General features: G+C 40.0%; 1 protein-coding gene across 2 annotated transcripts in view; it reads right to left on the bottom strand.

Annotated features, from left to right (window-relative positions):
* Positions 1-17363, bottom strand: part of slc1a4 (solute carrier family 1 member 4) — a 30906-nt gene extending 13543 nt beyond the window's left edge. Inside the window, exons 1-3 of one of the 2 annotated variants that reach the window (XM_034224084.1) lie at positions 16749-17363; positions 7635-7677; positions 2609-2674 (exon numbers count right to left, since the gene is read on the bottom strand). In XM_034224084.1, coding sequence (XP_034079975.1) covers positions 2609-2674; positions 7635-7677; positions 16749-17269 — 630 coding nt within the window. In that variant the 5' untranslated portion in view covers positions 17270-17363. The remainder of the gene's footprint in view (positions 1-2608; positions 2675-7634; positions 7678-16748) is intronic. The other variant, XM_034224090.1, reaches the window with a different exon arrangement.
* Between the last annotated feature and the right edge of the window lie 243 nt (positions 17364-17606).

The raw sequence follows: 17606 nt of genomic DNA, 5'->3' as shown, positions 1-17606 counted from the left end.
CCGAAAAAGTCTAATGACAAAATAAATACACATAGCCTTCCTCAGGCAGTGTGTTTGCACCGGGGACAGGAGACACCCCGTTGATGAGAGACTGTAAGAAGTGATCGGGGAATCCCTCCGGAGTGGAGTCATGACGACTGGATCTGAATTATTTGTTTGTATTTGGTAGTTTGTGTTCCAGCTTTCAATCAGCAACTATATATCCATAATCCACCAGTTAAAGGAAATACAACTAATGTGTTGTTATATTAGCTGTACAATTTACATATGGTGTTCTTAGTTTCCATACCTCCTGTGTTTTACGATCGACTTGTCAAGTCTTGGCAAACGGCATAAAACACGATTAAACGTGATAGTATATAAAACCATGCTCGTATCTACTACAACCTATAGAAATGCAAAACGGCGTCAGTTTAGACGTAATTCTGTCCTCCTGCTTACCGCATCATTTATGAGAAAACATTTCATAACATTATCACAACACATTCGAGGTGGTTTTAAATAACATATCCGTATTTATTTATTTCTCCAAGTTATGTTTTTGTGTGCACTGAGGAGTCGCAACCAGGCGTTTGTTTAATCATTTTAAGATTGGCTTTAATCAATTTGTGAAAATGAATTCTTCATATGATAAATGAGAGGTAACATTTTATTTATGGTATTATTTCCACATATTTCTCTCCATTCTTCCTTCTGCCAACGGTGTCGCAGTTTCTCGTCTCTCCCGTTTTTGTGCTTAGTGCGTACGCATGGGTTAGAGTTTGCGTGGAGGACCGCACTTTTCCCGTCAAGTTAGTATTTTATAAATCGCAAACATTGCTTAGAAACTGGCGTACGCCATTTTTTTGCGTATATCCCTTTATAAATGAGGGTGAGGTTAAGGACTCTCTGAGTGTTTAGATAGTTAATTTAGTCTAAGTTATCGCAGTGGGTCTCAAACGGTTTGGTTACCATTTATGTAAACACATATTTCCATTTGAGGGGGGAGTGATTAGTAAAATATGCATGAATAATAAAAATAAAATGTTAACTAGGTGAAAAAAGGTAAGATACACTTTTAAAACGTGTTGAGAGCTAAAACTAGTCTTTGCTGCTGCCTCAAAGAGGAGAAGGGAGGAGAGGAGGGAGACAGGTGAAGCTGGTTCAGGGGCCTAGACACACTCACAACTATAAATTAACCAAAAATAAATAAATAAACAACTTTGTTTTAAAAATCATATTGGATATGGTATGTTATTGGTTATGGCCATGTTCTTATGATTATTCAAATGTATACAGTTCTGTTTCATATAGGTGTTTCCATAGATCTAGTCTCTTTATTTCCCCCTCAAAATGCACCAGATTGATGCATTCAACTCCAAAATAAAAAATAAAAAACGTACTGGGGGGAGCATGCCCCCGGACCCCCCTAGAGGATTTGAGGTCCACCCCCAAAATATGTTCACATGGATATGTTCCCAAATGTTGCACATTTTTTTAAATATGAACCCCTGTCCATATGTTTATTATTGGGAAGTAGATGTAAACTAGAGGGCTATCACTATGGGCAGCAAAGCTGTAAATATTCACAAATAAATCCAGCAAAATGGCACAGAAAAGAAATGGTAGTGGCCTGGCCTGATTTATTGTCTCAGTCCGGCCCTGCATGTTACTGATCATCCTTCTCCCTTAACCAGGCCATCCATTAGTCTCTCACACAGTGCTTACTCAGGGAGTCTGCCTATATGAATGACTCAAACACACACTTAGAAGCCTCTTGGAGCAAACCACTTTTCCTTTCGAAAGTGCAATTGTTAGCACTTTACACAAGGGTAATGTGTGTGCGCGTGTGTGTGTGTGTGTGTGTGTGTGTGTGTGTGTGTGTGTGTGTGTGTGTGTGTGTGTGTGTGTGTGTGTGTGTGTGTGTGTGTGTGTGTGTGTGTGTGTGTGTGTGTGTGTGTGTGTGTGTGTGTGTGTGTGTGTGTGTGTTTGTGTATTTTTGCGTTTGTGTGTATTGTGTTTGTTTCCCGGGGAAAACCCTCACGAGAAACACCAGCTGTTGTTATGCCTGCTGTGACATCAAGTTACTCCGTTCTCCGCTTGTAATTATGTCGTTACAAGCTTCAAAGTTGTATTTATCATCTGAATTTGCCGAAAACAAGTTTAATATTCTGAAAGCCAAGACTTTGTTTATTTGAAACCAGATGAAAACAAACTGTGACGGACCCTGCCGTGGCGAGGGAGAGCTGTCATCTTCCCTTTACAAGCTTCAAAAATGTATTTATCGTGTGATTTTGGAAATAAAAGTTTCATATTCTGAAAGCCAAGACTTGGTTTATTTAAACAAATGTTAAAAACATCCGAAATAAAAAACATTTTTATTTATTTATTTTTTATTGGCTCATGATAGGCCCCCGATCTCCGTAGGTCCCTGGGCTTCAGCCCAGGTCAGCCCGTGCATTAAGGCGGCCCTGTGTGTGTGTGTGTGTGTGTGTGTGTGTGTGTGTGTGTGTGTGTGTGTGTGTGTGTGTGTGTGTGTGTGTGTGTGTGTGTGTGTGTGTGTGTGTGTGTGTGTGTGTGTGTGTGTGTGTGTGTGTGTGTGTATACATGTGATGCTACCAGTTCATACCTTTTGATAGAGGGCAGTCCCGTTTGTGTCGTTCCCTACAGCAACCATCTTGTAATCAGTGGCATACTGCAACATAAAGGAAAGATGGTTTAATTCATACATTTTTGTTAAGTACATTCTCACGTAAAGGAAAAGACTCCCCTATGTATTTATTAGTTAGCATTTGAGCATTTGGAAGTAGCAAAGCTAGCTGTTTCCCCCTGCTTCCACAATTTCCTCCAACCTCAAGCTCCATAATAACCCATGATGATAGTGGTATTGATCTTCTTATCTAACACTCCTTAAAATATCAAACTACTCTTTTAATTTCGATAATTTGAGCATTTTGGAAGGAGCCCTGCTAGATGTTTCCCATTGCTTCCACACTTTAAACTAAGCTAAGCTAAGCTAATTTCTTCCAAGCTCAACCTCCATAATTATCAACAGACATTAGAGAGGTATCGGTCTTGGTTTCTAACTCTCCTTGAAATGTCATTCTACTCCTTCAATTTGAAACATTTGAGCATTTGGAAGAAGCCAGGCTAGCTGTTTTCCCCATGATTCCATACATTATGCTAAGCTAAATGTATCTCCTCCAAGCTCAACCTCCTTAATCTCCCATAGACATGATAGAGGTATCAGTCTTTGTATCTAACTGTCCTTAATATGTCAAACAACTCTTTTAGTATCAATAATTCAAGCATTTGGAAGTAGCCAGGCTAGCTTTTCCAACTGCTTCCAAACTTTCAACCCAGTCTCACGGCATTTCGTGTTCACCAACACGATTTTTAATCTATTGATTCGTGTTCACCAACACGATTTGCCCCTTTTTTTCGTGTTGCACAGCACGATTTTAAAAGCAATGTATTTCTACTGCCTGCAGCACGTCTTTTTCTCCGGTCGGGTCGAGGAAGACCGGAAGCTGTGTGGTTCATAAAAACATGTTCTTACTCAATATCAAGCCACAGTTATTGCTTTTATTTGAAATCGTATAATTTCTGACTTTTGTTGCCGTCTGTGAGGAAAATAAATGGGGCTCAGAGCCTCAGGATACTGAAATCTGTATTTTTTAAATCTTTTTTTCCTTCTAATTTGTTATTCTTTTCAAAATAACTGTTATTTACTCACCAATAACACACAATTATCCTTGCTTTTATTTATTGGTTTAATTCCATAAACTCTGGCTTTTTTGGCGTCCGTCAGGAACTGAATTTCAAAATAAAAATAACCGGAAACAGACGTAGGACTATAAGGGACATTTCGAGCATCATTGCGATTGTCAACATTTCTGAGTTTAGGATGGCCGAAGACACTACACTACCCATAATCCCCAGCTATCGTTTAGGACTACAGTCCCCGTACGGTTACGCAGAGCGTCAAACAGCTGTGTGAAATGGAATGAAACCACGCCAGACTATCCAAAACTGGAATCGAACGCCCCCCCAGAACTACACATGCTGGCTATTGTGTTTCGCAAAATGTTCTATGGGACGTCTCTACTGAACGTTTTCGTTTTTCCCACAATTAGAAGTTGCCAGTATTAAACACATTGGTGTTATCAAATGTAAAACATATAATTAATAAATGGGTGAAAATCGCTTGTGTCCATAATGCGCAGCATTAATACCCACATGACAGCTCATTGTTACTTTGTAATTCTACTCCACTACAATTCAGAGGTTAACCTGGTATGTTTACTCCACTGCATTTATTTGAGTTACTTTGCAGATTCTGATTAATGATGTGAAATATAAACAACCCTTAAATCAGACTTTAGTTACACCTGAGTAAAATTCAGGGAAGGTGATTGTCAAGTGCCAACAATCAGGAGAGATATTTGATAGTTGGTGCTTGAGAAGACTAAACATGTATCTGCAATTGACATGAATGGAAACGAGTAATAAAGTATATTCATTACTCGTTATTCTCTACTAATAGTTAATTAAAGACTGTATATTATGGCTATTTTGCACATCCCTTTCAAGATTTTCAAAGGTGTATTGACATATCATATACACAACTACGGTGTACTTATGCAATGAATGAAACACTTGGGTCACAGGTTCCTCAACAGTGCATTACAATACATCTATCAATATGTGTGTACCTCCACCATTAAACTGTCATATTCTGCACATTTCTTATTCTATCTACATACATAAGAGTATAATTCATATGTATAATATCAGTTAAAATAAGTGCTTCAACGTAGTTAACATTGTAGGAAAGCAATATATTAGACGTTAAGTACTTTGTCAGGCTTAATATTTATCTGTAGATAGATACCCCCAAAGTTTTTTTCTTATTTAAAAGAAGACCTTAATCTGTTATTTAATGTTTAAATAAAGGTTAATTCGTTTTTCTGTTTTGCACCTCCTCCTATTAATATCTTTGTACATTCTGCACTAAACTGTTTTATTGTAGAGATCACTTATAGCATCTTCTTGATTTTTTATTTTCTATATTTATACTTTCCCCCTATGAAAGTATGTACTCTTAATATTTTTTTAATCAAATAAAACACAATAATTCAATAACGTGCTTTAACCACTAGGCGGTGCACACAAGGTACACACAGCCATAATAACTTTGTATTATTAGTGTAGGACACTTGTTTTCGTACAACATCTGAAAATGTGTAGTTTTATGCATGCTTTCACATAATTTTACAGCATATTGCTATACTATTTCAGTATTTACATTCTTACATTCAAAGAAAATCAGTAATATCTTTAAAAACTACAGTCCTTTTATATCAGCTGTGCACCGTTATGGTGTAAATATAACCTATCTGTGAATTAGATCAAATGTAAAAGTCAGCCGAATTAGTGTTGATACTACAATGAGACGTATTGTGTGAAGAGAAATTGAAGATGTTGTTTAATTGTTGAATATATTTATGATCCACGTCAAGTATTCAGTTTCGGCGGCATTTTCTCAGTTTTTCCAAAGGTCTTCTCATCAGGGCTCTATAAATAAAGAACTACGGCAGATCTGTAATATACAATGCAGCCGAACCGTGTATTACAATGCCGTTATGTGATGACTTTCAAAGAGAAAAGCAAGAGCGCTCAGAATTAAGTATTATTTTATTCTTTTAAAATGTTTTCCGGATTTCATATCATATAAACACCAAATCCCAGCATGCATTGCGGCTAAAACATCCAATAAGCGAGCTTAAAACCATAGGGGAGGATCTTGGGTAATCGCTCGAAATGTCTACGTCTGTTTCCGGTTATTTTTATTTTGAAATTCAGTTCCTGACGGACGCCAAAAAAGCCAGAGATTATGGAATTAAACAAATAAATAAAAGCAAGGATAATTGTGTGTTATTGGTGAGTAAATAAAAGTGTGTTATTTTGAAAAGAATAACAAATTAGAAGGAAACAAATATTTAAAAAATACAGATTTCAGTATCCTGAGGCTCTGAGCCCCATTTATTTTCTTCACAGACGGCAACAAAAGTCAGAAATTATACGATTTCAAATAAAAGCAATAACTGTGGCTTGATATTGAGTAAGAACATGTTTTTATGAACCACACAGCTTCCGGTCTTCCTCGACCTGACCGGAGAAAAAGACGTGCTGCAGGCAGTAGAAATACATTGCTTTTAAAATCGTGCTGTGCAACACGAAAAAAAAGGGGCAAATCGTGTTGGTGAACACGAATCAATAGATTAAAAATCGTGTTGGTGAACACGAAATGCCGTGAGACTGGGTTGAAACTTTATGCTGTGCAAAACTAATTTCCTTCAAGCTCAACCTCCGTAATTACCCTTAGACACATGAGAGGTATCGATCTTCTTATTTAACTCTCCTTGAAATGTCAAACTACACTTTTTAAATCATTTTATCAGAACAGCACTTAAATGGAACATTTCTATAGTTTTAAAGAGGGTTTGTATGAGTAACTCAAAGCAAATGACCTACAGTTTGGAGCAGTGCAGACTTAAGCTAAACAATCAGCAAAGATTGACAGAAATCAGTCAAAAGTAAAAAAGGCCCAATTTAAAATGTTTGTTTCATTGGCACAAATGGCATTACTTATGTATTTGCATTGCTCTTATAAGGAATGCAGCATGTGCATGGGGTTGGGGGCCAGCTTCAAACTGTCTATTGAAGTGCAGACAGTCTTTCAATAGTAATGGAGACAACCAGCACTGCAACAAAGACCCCCCTCTCTGCAGTGCTTTAAAAAGCCCTGCAACCCAACATGTTGACAGATCTATGGACTTTAAATGAAAAGCAAAGAGATATACAGTACATAACTACACCCATAAAAATAAAAATAAAACCTCCCCCATAATCTAAATCTTACACTCCATTTGTTCAAAGGTCTGTTTAAGCATCTAGCTGCTTGTCATGTTGTGCAAATCTCCCCTCTCCTCTGCTTTCTTGGTTTAATCCACAGTTGGGCCCATTCCACAGGGGCTCTGCCAAAGTATATGCTGGGTGCAGGGGCTGAATATCGAACTCTGTGACCTGGCTGCACATTGAAACCTATTTACCTCTTCCTGTGCAAAGTCACTACCTTATTTGTGAGTTTATCATTCACTGACCTGGTTTAGGAAAGCAATTGGTTCAGATACGAGCGTCTGTGTGCGTAAGCCACTCTGCTTTTCTGTGTGTGCATAGCCATTTTGTTTCCCTGCATCCCCAAATATTGAAATGTCCTGCTTCTTATTTTAGCCTTAACGTGCACGATCATAATTCTAGGAAGTAAAGCGGGACATGTTCAAGAGCAGTGAAGCAAGGTGGGTTGCTAGGCTGTCTGGAATGTAATGGTTTCGCCATGGTAACCGATGGTAAGGGACAAGGAAAAGGAGTTTTCAGGCGGTCAGTGCTCTCTATTGTGAGCGTCCCCTCATTAAGAGGCATTATGAGACTCCAGAGCTACAGCCAGGATATAGTCGCTGATTGGAGGAGTTCATTCTGATGATAAATCCTCACAAGACACAGGTGGCGAGGATAAAGTAAACGTGATGATGGGCTATTGGAGAATATAGTGTGGACAATGTAGTGGGATGAATTGACGTGCTGTTACTTACAGAGCGGAAAGCAGCTGCCACCAAATTAGCTGGGAATAAATTCCTGTGAAAGAAAGAGAAGGAAAACTGATTTGATGTCTATGTTGAACCGAAACAAGGGAAATAATTAACCTGTAGTTGGTTAAATAAAAAATAAAACAACTTCCCATTAAGAAAGTATTTCGTAACCCAATGACAATGATACATTTTCACAATATTGTTTAATCATCACTCCTTACACTTCGGCTCTCCTCCTGTAGCAGTATATATATGTATTCTTAAAAGGACATGTCTTTAAATTAAAACAATTGAATTCATTCATATATAGAAAAGTATCTTTCTCATCATTTAAAAGGTTGGTTAATAGTCCAGTTAGCCAAAAACTGCTTACAACGTTACTAAATTAATCTACTGTTTGTGACTCCACAAATAAGAAAAGACACCCCCTAACCCTAATAAACAGATATCTTATATCATCTATTGCATAGTTGTTACTTTGACTCATGAAGATGGAGTGTTGGGTTCATTTGATGCCGCTCCCAAAAATACTTACTCTATAATGAATGACAGATGATGTTAAAATGTTTTTTGGGCGTGAAGAAGTTGTATCAAAAATCGAAGATAACCAAAGGTCACAATGAACAAGTTATTATTAGGGCCGGGACTCGATAAAAAAAATTAATCTAATTAATTAGAGGCTTTGTAATTAATTAATCGAAATTAATCGCATTTTTAATCACATATAAATATTTGACCTGAGAACAGTGAGAAGCAATTTTTTTCACATGGATTTTAGTATACCATTAGGCGCATTCACACCGCAGTACTTTTCCCACAAAGGTTCATGAGAACTCTTTGAACCTGGGGGTGGATTAGGCAAATGAAGCCGCTGACGTCACTTCTTCTTCTTCTGCTTTGGGTTTACTGGCAGGCCGCAAACCACTTCACGGCGTATACTGCCGCCCAAAGTCCCCGGCCGGAAGTCCCCGGAGTTGGGGACTGGCTTCAGTAGAAGCTGCTGGGAGTCCCAGCAGCTTCTACTGAAGCCTTCCGAGTAAATCGCCAGAACGCCGACACCTCCTCATCTCTGTAGAGGAAACTTCTGTGTAGCTATGCAGTGGGAGTCACCGACTCAGGAAGGAGACACGGTAGGAGCAGTAGCTTTGATGTCAAACACATGATGGTTTATTTGGAGTTAACGGCCGGAGGATTCACATCACAAGTCCAAGAGTCAGAGGTTCTGACTTCACGGTAGAGTTGCCACGTCAATTCTGGAGAGCCTCTCTCTTGCCAGCCCATCTAACTGGTTTCGCAGAGAGTAAACAACATATTTGAGAAGATAGCCTAAACAGTGTGGGAACACTGAGCTACTTGCCTCGGACACCTATGACCTCGAAGATTTCACCTTGGAGTCCACAAATACAGAGAAGGAAGTGTCCCAGTGTACCCACAACACAGACCATCTGTGACCCAGTATTGACCGGTCACAGAATGGGAATAATAACATTATTGGCTAAGCAGCCTGTGTCCTTAAAGAAGGTAAACAGACATCAAGGTTTGTCCTGTATGTTACATCTTGGCGTCTATGACAATTATTTCCATAACAATCTCCACCGCTCCCATGTTTTATTTTGTGTTGCCATAAGTTAGTCTCTCTGCGTTTCTGCGCTGGGCTAATGCTAATAATGCTAATGCGAGGATAATAAAATGGCGGCTTCACAAAACTTTTTGGGAGTTTTACGGGGCGTGGTTTGCAATCCGCCCAGCCAATCAGAATTATAGCTCTTTTCTCACAAGAGAGCCGTACTAAAGTCCCTGCTCTCTAGCAGCTCTCTGCTCTCTAGCAGGGACTTTCGTGGGGGTAAAAAGGTTCTCATGAACTCATTTTAGTACCGGCTCTTTTTGGTGTGAACGCGATAAAAGAGGCTAACGTCCATGCTAGCTTCCACGCTAGCTGCTATATGTTTTGCATTGAGGTGATACTTGAGGCTTGATGTGCTGCGGTGATATGCGAATTCCTTTTTGCATAATTTGCACACATATCGACGCTTCCATCCGTCCGTTTTTTAAAACAACATTTCCCACTGTTGTTCACTGTGGTTTGTTGTTGTTTGAAGTCATGAACGTTAGTTGGTGCTCCAGTATAATCGGTACGCCTGAAACTCATCCAGTGAGAAACGTTCCGCGGTGCAAAAATAAGTGCGATTAAAATGCGTTAATTTTTTTAACGCGTTAATTTTTGTGTAATTAATTCATCTTAATTAACGCGTTAAAGTCCCGGCCCTAGTTATTATTAAACATTATTTTTGGTGGTTCTTACTATGTGTAATGTATCCTGTTGTTCGTAGACATCAAACAACCACACACTGATAATAACCACTCTTCCTGATACCCAAAGTTAATATTTACTCAGTTGTTACAAAACGTACGTAAATAAGTACGTAGACAAACCCAAACCAAGACCTTTGGCTTAACTTAACCAAGAAAATGTGCAATCCTGTTTTTCACTGCAGGTTCTTGATGATACAAACCATTGCATGAGGATAAATGCACATTGCATGACATTTGCTTGCTTTAGAATGCAACCAAATAGTGAACAAAGTCTGCTGCCATGCTAGCAGCTCTTTTTAGCTGTACTGATGAAAGCTATTTGCTAAAATAGTCTCAATGATAGAGTTACCAAGTTTATGTTTAGTAGGTACTCCCCCATGTTGCCTTTTTTAGTTTTTCTAATTAGCGCTACAGATGTAGAGACATTTAACCTCAAATCCAAAATGATAACCTCATCAAAAGTCAGTTGAGTTAATCCTCTGGGGAGCATGAATGCTTTTATAAAATGCCTTGGTAATACCACCAATAGTTGTTGAGATATTTGAGGTTGGATCAAAGTGGTGGAGCAAAAAAGATTGACGGCAACAACAGAAAATAACTTTACACGTGTTTGACCCAAATGTAAGTCTGTATACATGAACGATTTGCCTAACATACTACTAAAAATGATATTCTGAAAAAAGCAAATATTCCACGAGTGTCATGAAGTTTAATGTTTGACAAAAACGTTAACAAATACACATAAAGCGCTAACTACATTTTAACGTTGTCGTAACTTTATCCTCTTTGGCCACATCTATTCGCATGGCCAGATCACAGCCAAGCAGTTCAGTCTGAAACCCCTACGTCATCCCTGCCTGCAGTTCAGGGTCAAATCTAATGTGGCAGCTCCACTGGCTAAACTGGCAGGTAGCCATGATGTTGTAACTTAGTAATTTATTCGTTTCAATATGCTGCTGAGAAATGTTTTTGTTTGGTGGAATTCTTGAACCCCTACAAGTTTTCGAACTCTTCTTCTCTGTGAGAAGGCAGTCAGGTTTCCTGCTGTCACATGACGGGTGAGGATCTGGATTAACTCTGGGAAACCAGAGCTGAGAGCTGGCAAGCTTTTCTCACAGACCCCCCCCCCCAACCCCGGGGGCCCACTGGCTCCTCTCTTAAGGCTCATTTTAAAGATGTTGCATAACAACTTGATTTCCTTATTAATTGAAGCCAAACATCATTCATTTCACGGTCCTTTGAATTCAGGGCGGCGGAAAGTTTTTTTCAGCTAATGTCATTAGGAGTGATTAATTAGATTCTGAGTTATACACTTATTGCAACAGTTTGCACATTTCTTTGGACAGTATGGAAACATGGTTTACCTCATTTTTTAAATAATAAGTAGAAAACAGTAGTTTCTGAATTGTATTCATCATTGTTTACTTTTTTTAAATTTTTCTTTCAAAATGCTTTTTCAGAATACAATGCTGAAATGGGCCATTGTGCAAAATGAGTACTTTACATTTGGTTCTCTAAGTACAAAGTATAATTTGATGCTAACATGTGTTTTGCTTTTACTTAAAGGTCCCATGTGATGGCCATTTCTACTGATCATAATTCCACTGTTGAGGTCTACTAGAATAGATTTACATTGTTCAATTTTCCAAACTCACATTGGTTTCTCATACAGCATCTCTGTATAGTATCTGTATTCACTCTCTGTCCTACACGGCTTGTTGGAGCTCCTGCCCCCCCCCCCCCCTCCCTATGAGCCCACTGTGCTCTGATTGGTCAGCTCGCCCACTCTGTTCTGATGAGTCCACCACCGTTACAGCGGAACATCAGTGATTATGTTTTACAATGGCGTTTGTTAGCAACCAGAAAATGACACCAGTCATGACAAACAGATGAGAATGCTGCGTGGGGTCTGGGTGCCGTGTTGGCGGGACGTTGCGGGGCTCGTTGCTCCGCCCTGTGGGGCTCGAGGAGCGGACAGTGTGAGCTGGATTACTGGTGTTGTTTCCTGGTTGCTGCGTGGGGTCTGCGAGACAGCGAGACACCGCGGAGCTCAGCCTGAGCACACACACTCACACACACACACACACACACACACACACACACACACACACACACACACACACACACACACACACTCATAGCCTGAGCTCTGAGTGTGTGTGTGTGTGTGTGTGTTGTGTGTGTGTGTGGTTTGTGTGTTGGTGTGTTGGGTGTGTGTGTGTGTGTGTGTGTGGTTGTGTTGTGTGTGGGTGTGTGTGTGTGTGTGTGTGTGTGTGTGTGTGTGTGTGTGTGGTGTGGTGTGTGTGTGTGTGTGTGTGTGTGTGTGTGTACTGAGCTCCGCAGATTGGTCCATTTGGACTTTGTTACGTCAGTAGGCCCCGGAAGGAGAAAATGGAAAAAGAGAAATCTCCAACGAGGCGTTCTGGGGCAGCATAGACAGGTATTTTCTGTGTTAGAGTTGTACTCGCTACAGGGTGTACTTTGAGGGTTTGTGATTCTGCAGACCGTTTACATGCAGAACAAGCTACATAACACACAAGGGGACGGGTAATAACCGGAAAAGCATGACATGAGACCTTTAATGAACAACTTGAATGCAGGACTTTTACAAGCCACAAAGTACTTCCACACTGTTATTACTTTTAAAATACAGTTATAGAATATATATTATTCTCAAATGGGCCATTTTGCAGAATGAGTAATGAGTTTTGTCACTTTGGTTACATTGTATACTAGTACTAATACGTTTTTGTTTTTTGTGTTTTATGTATTTAGATGCTGTTCTTTGGTTAATGTTTGACCATTTCCATGAAAGAACGTTGTAAATGTTTGGAAAGGTGCTATATAAATACATTGTATTTGTATTATTATTTGTATTTATTTTATTTAGTTTTACACTATGATTGTGACAAAACCTTGTATTACTGCACTGCTGGCAGTGAATGTGTGTCTGGTATGAATGTATGACATAATATGGTTTTAGGAGTGCAGATCTTTTGTTCAACAGATGTGTTAAGAGAAATAAAAACAATGTTCAGGTGTTTCATCATCGTTTGGTGTAAGTAAGTTTAGACAGTAAATTCATATAAATCCTTTACAGAGAAAAGAAGGATCTTACACTTTCTGCTGCAACTATCAAACCATCAGCTGCTCCTATTATATAAAGTTCACGTGTAAGACTGAGAAAGACAATCAGCCTGACCACCGGCTATTGTGATAAGGGAGAAAAGCTGACAGCAGCAGTTGGTTTCCATTTGTACTACTGTTTATCACTCCTCCTCTTCTCTCTCTCTCAAAATACACTCCACTCTCCAAGCAGCTGTCAGCTTTCCCTCACACTGAGGGGGGGTTGGGAGGGTAACGAGGGCTGGAGAAGCCCTCCATGAAGACTTGGTCCCTTTACTTCTGTACAATGTTCCCTAAACGTCTCGGATGCATGCAGTGTCACACTGATCACACTGAAACGCAGACTTTCATTAAATGTATTATGGGAAAAATGTTCACATAACTGTAACAGGTTAGTAAAAAACAACTATATTAAGTTTGAGATTAAAAAAAGTATTGCTTTCAACTAACCTAATACAGTTCTTGACATCATACATTTAATTTAAAGTCATCGGTTCCGTTTTTTCAGTACTTACCTGTAAAATGTAAGCAGCCCTTTTGCAACAAGCACAATATGCTCTTTTTTTTGTTTTTTAGTAACATAGTTATCCTGCGAGTAATCCCCTATTTTGTAATCTTTGTCTATGTCACTGTAAGGGAACACACTTACTTTACTATCCCAATAACCTAATCCCATCAAATATAATCCCCAAGTCTGCATGCATCCTACTACTATATGTTATATATCAGCCTGTATGATAAGGCTATCTGAGCTCTAACTGCATTTTGAATCCTGTCAGAATGAGAAGAGAGAGACGCGGAGGAACAGAAGGAGCAGCGTTTTGTGTGAAGCGAACACATCTAACGTAACCCAAAACCAACAGCACTGGTTAGGAAGCTTTCCTGTCAGTCGAGCTTCATACTGTCAGGTAGTGCCACACATTCAGTGTTCTCTCCACTTCTGTCCCGTAATGTGTAGTTGATCAACTTTACTTAGGACACATAGGGTATTTCTGCAGACTTACAAAAAAGGGCACGACTAGGTCTAAATTGTCCACCTCTGCCCTTTCACACTGATGCACTGACTAGAAGCGCACCACAGTAGTCCAGATCTCTGACCTCTTATGACAGTGCAAACATCAGTATTAAGTGTTTCAGATATCGCAGGGTACACTGACCTGCTCTTTAATGTCATTCATTATTTACAGGAGCGTTATGATCAACTTGATACTCAACAGTGGCCTTTACAATTAGATGTGTCTCATTGCTTCGTACTGTAAATGAATCGTAACATTGGTATCCTGCTAGTAATCGCCATGTTTTAAAAATGTAACGGTAATCTGATTACATGTTTTTGTATGCATCTGTAAGGGAATACAGTTACCGTTTTCAGTAACCCGATGACGTAATGGTGTTACAGGTAGCCCAGGAGTGGCCAACCCGCGGCTCTCGAGCCGCATGCTGCTCTTTGCCCAGTCTCATGCGAGCCGCATGAGAATGAGACTCAGTTCATTTCGAATTTTAATTGTGTTTTGGTTTTTTTGCGCATATGTATCCCAGTTCACAAAGGGTTAACAACACACAAGTTCCAGCCCAATCGTTACACAGAGTTTTCAACAAATAAGTGCTTTAGCCAATCAAAATGCAGATCCTGCAGTACTGCAGGCGGGCTTTACTGCACTCGCGATGTGACAGTGAAGGGAGAGATCTGCTTCCGATTGGCAGAAATATAACTCAGATAAAACCGTAATAACTCAATATAATGTTGTCAAATCAAAACGGTAACAATTTGCAGTTGTATATGTGTATGTGAGAAGGCCTGCTCCCGGAAAGCTGGCTACTGGCACAGAAGGGCTCCCGAATTTGGTGATTCGCGGTAAAGAAATAAACAAGAGAGAAAGTGCATCTCTGTCAGCAGAGCTTCTGTCAGTCAGAGGGTTAGGTAAAAGTTGAGATGTCATGTGAGGAGAATTAACACAAATACACTTTATTTATTTTCATTTATTTTTAAATAACTCATGAATCTGTGTGTGAGAAAAAAGTCGCAAAGATCGCAAATGTGCCCTTTCATGCATTTGAGCCCCTTCCACATCCTCTGCACATTTCAAGAAGCAACATGCATACTGTAGTAAGATAACTACTTTTTTCAAATGTTTTTAACTGAGAGTTTGTGTGTGAGACACAATATTAATGGTTGACTATAACTGGCCTCTGGTCTTAATACTGGTAGGAGAGGTTTAAGTCAATTTCTGTCAATATCATGGACTGTGACATTTATAGGAAATCTGGCTGAGCGGAGGTATGTGTTTCTGTATGTGACTGTGTGTGTGTCAATTATTGTTCATTTTTAGATTTTCATTTTGTATGTGTGAGAGATAGAGAGGGGCACATAGAGGAAGAGAGTGAGGGAGCACACAGAAAGGCTGAGAGCAAAAGAGAGAAGGAGATAGAGGTCGGGGGACATACACCCAGCATGTGTGCCTGTGTGTACTGTATGATGTGGCTCTTTGCAGTAACACAGGACAATTATTGGCTCTTTACCTCTGATTGGTTGGCCACCCCTGCCCTAGCCTGTACGAGTAATGGATTACAAGTATCGAACTTGTATTTATTGGCAATGCCCTATCTCCATATAAATGCAATTCAGGTGGGAAGTAACTAAGTACATTTACTCAAGCACTGTACTTAAGTACAATTTTGAGATACTTTTACTCAACTTGAGTATTTCCATTGTATGCTACGCTGTACTTCTACTGTACTTCACAGATGTGGATGAATGATGTGAAATCTAATCAAGTGTTAAATCAGACTTTAGTTCCACCTGGAGTAAATCCACAAGCTACCCTGCAGTATACAAAGTCATTCAAACTAGCTGCACCTTTACCAGCTTTGAGAACACTTTCATGATCAATCATTATAAAACATATCATATATATTATTCTGAAATGGACCAATCTGCACAATGACTACTTTTACTGTCGCTACTTTCACTATATTTTGATGATAATACTTGTATACTTTTACTTGAGTAACATTTTGAATGCAAGACTTTAACTTGAAACAGAGTAATCCTACACTCTGGTACTTCTACTTTTACGTATGTACAAGATCTGAGTACTTCTTCCACTCTGAGTTTCTAAAATGTATCCTTTTACAGTTACATAAATAAAACCTTAATCAAATTACTGTTACATTTCTAAAGACTGGGGATAACAAGCAGGATTATAATTTTAGGGGTATCTAGTTATTGTAACAGAATATAGTTTGGAAAAAAACCCTGCCTGTTGAATATGTTGAAGAAGTGCTTTTAAGTGCAGTGTTGCGTTCACAGTACCTGGCAACAGTACTGTGAACGGATTACATGTAACGGGATTAAGTAATTAGATTTTTTTTAAAGTATTGTCATACTCAGATTGAGTTACGGATTACATTTTTTTACAGGTATACGCTAACTATTTATTGTAACGATATACATTTTTAAAGTAACCCTTTCAACCTCGCATGCCTCTGATACATTTATGTAGCCTACCATTGGTGTGTAAAATAGTAAAGCAACAAATAATTTACTCAGATTAAGTTACCGATTACATTTTTTTACAGGTAACAAATTATTGTAACGAATTACACATTTAAAGTAGGCCTACTGAGCCTGTTGAACATTGACGGAACAAAAGATGTTGCGTGTTGAGTTCACGGTACCTTGCCAGGTCTAAGAAGGAGTCGGTGGTCTCCTTGTTGTTGCGGATGCTCTCCAGCCCCAGGTCGTTGGTGTTCAGGGCTCCAGCTCCCACCCCGGGTTTGATGATGAAAGCCAGGGTCACCCCGATCCCCGAGGCGATCAGCGTGGTCACCAGGAAGTAGGCGACCGCGATGCCCCCCAGTTTGCCCAGGGAGCGCGTGTCCAGGCTGGCGGCGCCGGACACCAGGCTGCACACCACCAGGGGCAGGATGATCATCTTCAGCATCCGGAGGAGCATCTCTCCGGGGAAGGCGAAGTATGTCATCTGCGCCTTGTTGAGGTCCATGTTGCGGACCATCATCCCTAGCCCGACGCCCACCAGCACCCCGGACACCGTCAGGATCACCAGCAGGTTCTTCCCCAGGAACTCCATCAGCTTCTCCTTGAAACTCTTCTTCCTCTTCGGGCTTTTCTCCACGATCATATCAGTGGACGCGGAGCTGGGCAGTGCGTGCCCGTTGATCTCGCTATTTTTCTCCATCCTTTCTCCCCTCTAAGAAGCAGCGTGGGAAGCGGTGTCTGATCCTGGCAGCGTGGGTAAGGGTGCACACTCTCGTTCGGCGCACGCACTGTGCTGTGGGGGGCGGGCGGTGTGAAGGCTGCGTGCACAGCGGAGGGAGAGCCAATGGAGAAGGAGCAACGACACAGAGAGGCAGTGGATCATGCGCACAGCAGCCCGGCTTTATAGTAGCAGCATATGATGCAAGAGCATTGTGAGATTGCCGGGCTTTCTGGCAATGTGGCACTTAGAGAAACTTTATGTAATGGGACTGGAACAGCAGATTATTCATTAAAATGTGTCTGGCAGAAACAATCCC

The sequence above is a fragment of the Gymnodraco acuticeps genome, unplaced genomic scaffold (assembly GCF_902827175.1).
Source record: "Gymnodraco acuticeps unplaced genomic scaffold, fGymAcu1.1, whole genome shotgun sequence".
NCBI lineage: Eukaryota > Metazoa > Chordata > Actinopteri > Perciformes > Bathydraconidae > Gymnodraco > Gymnodraco acuticeps.
Note: the sequence above shows the minus strand (reverse complement) of the source record. Positions and strands in the feature narration are given on the sequence as shown.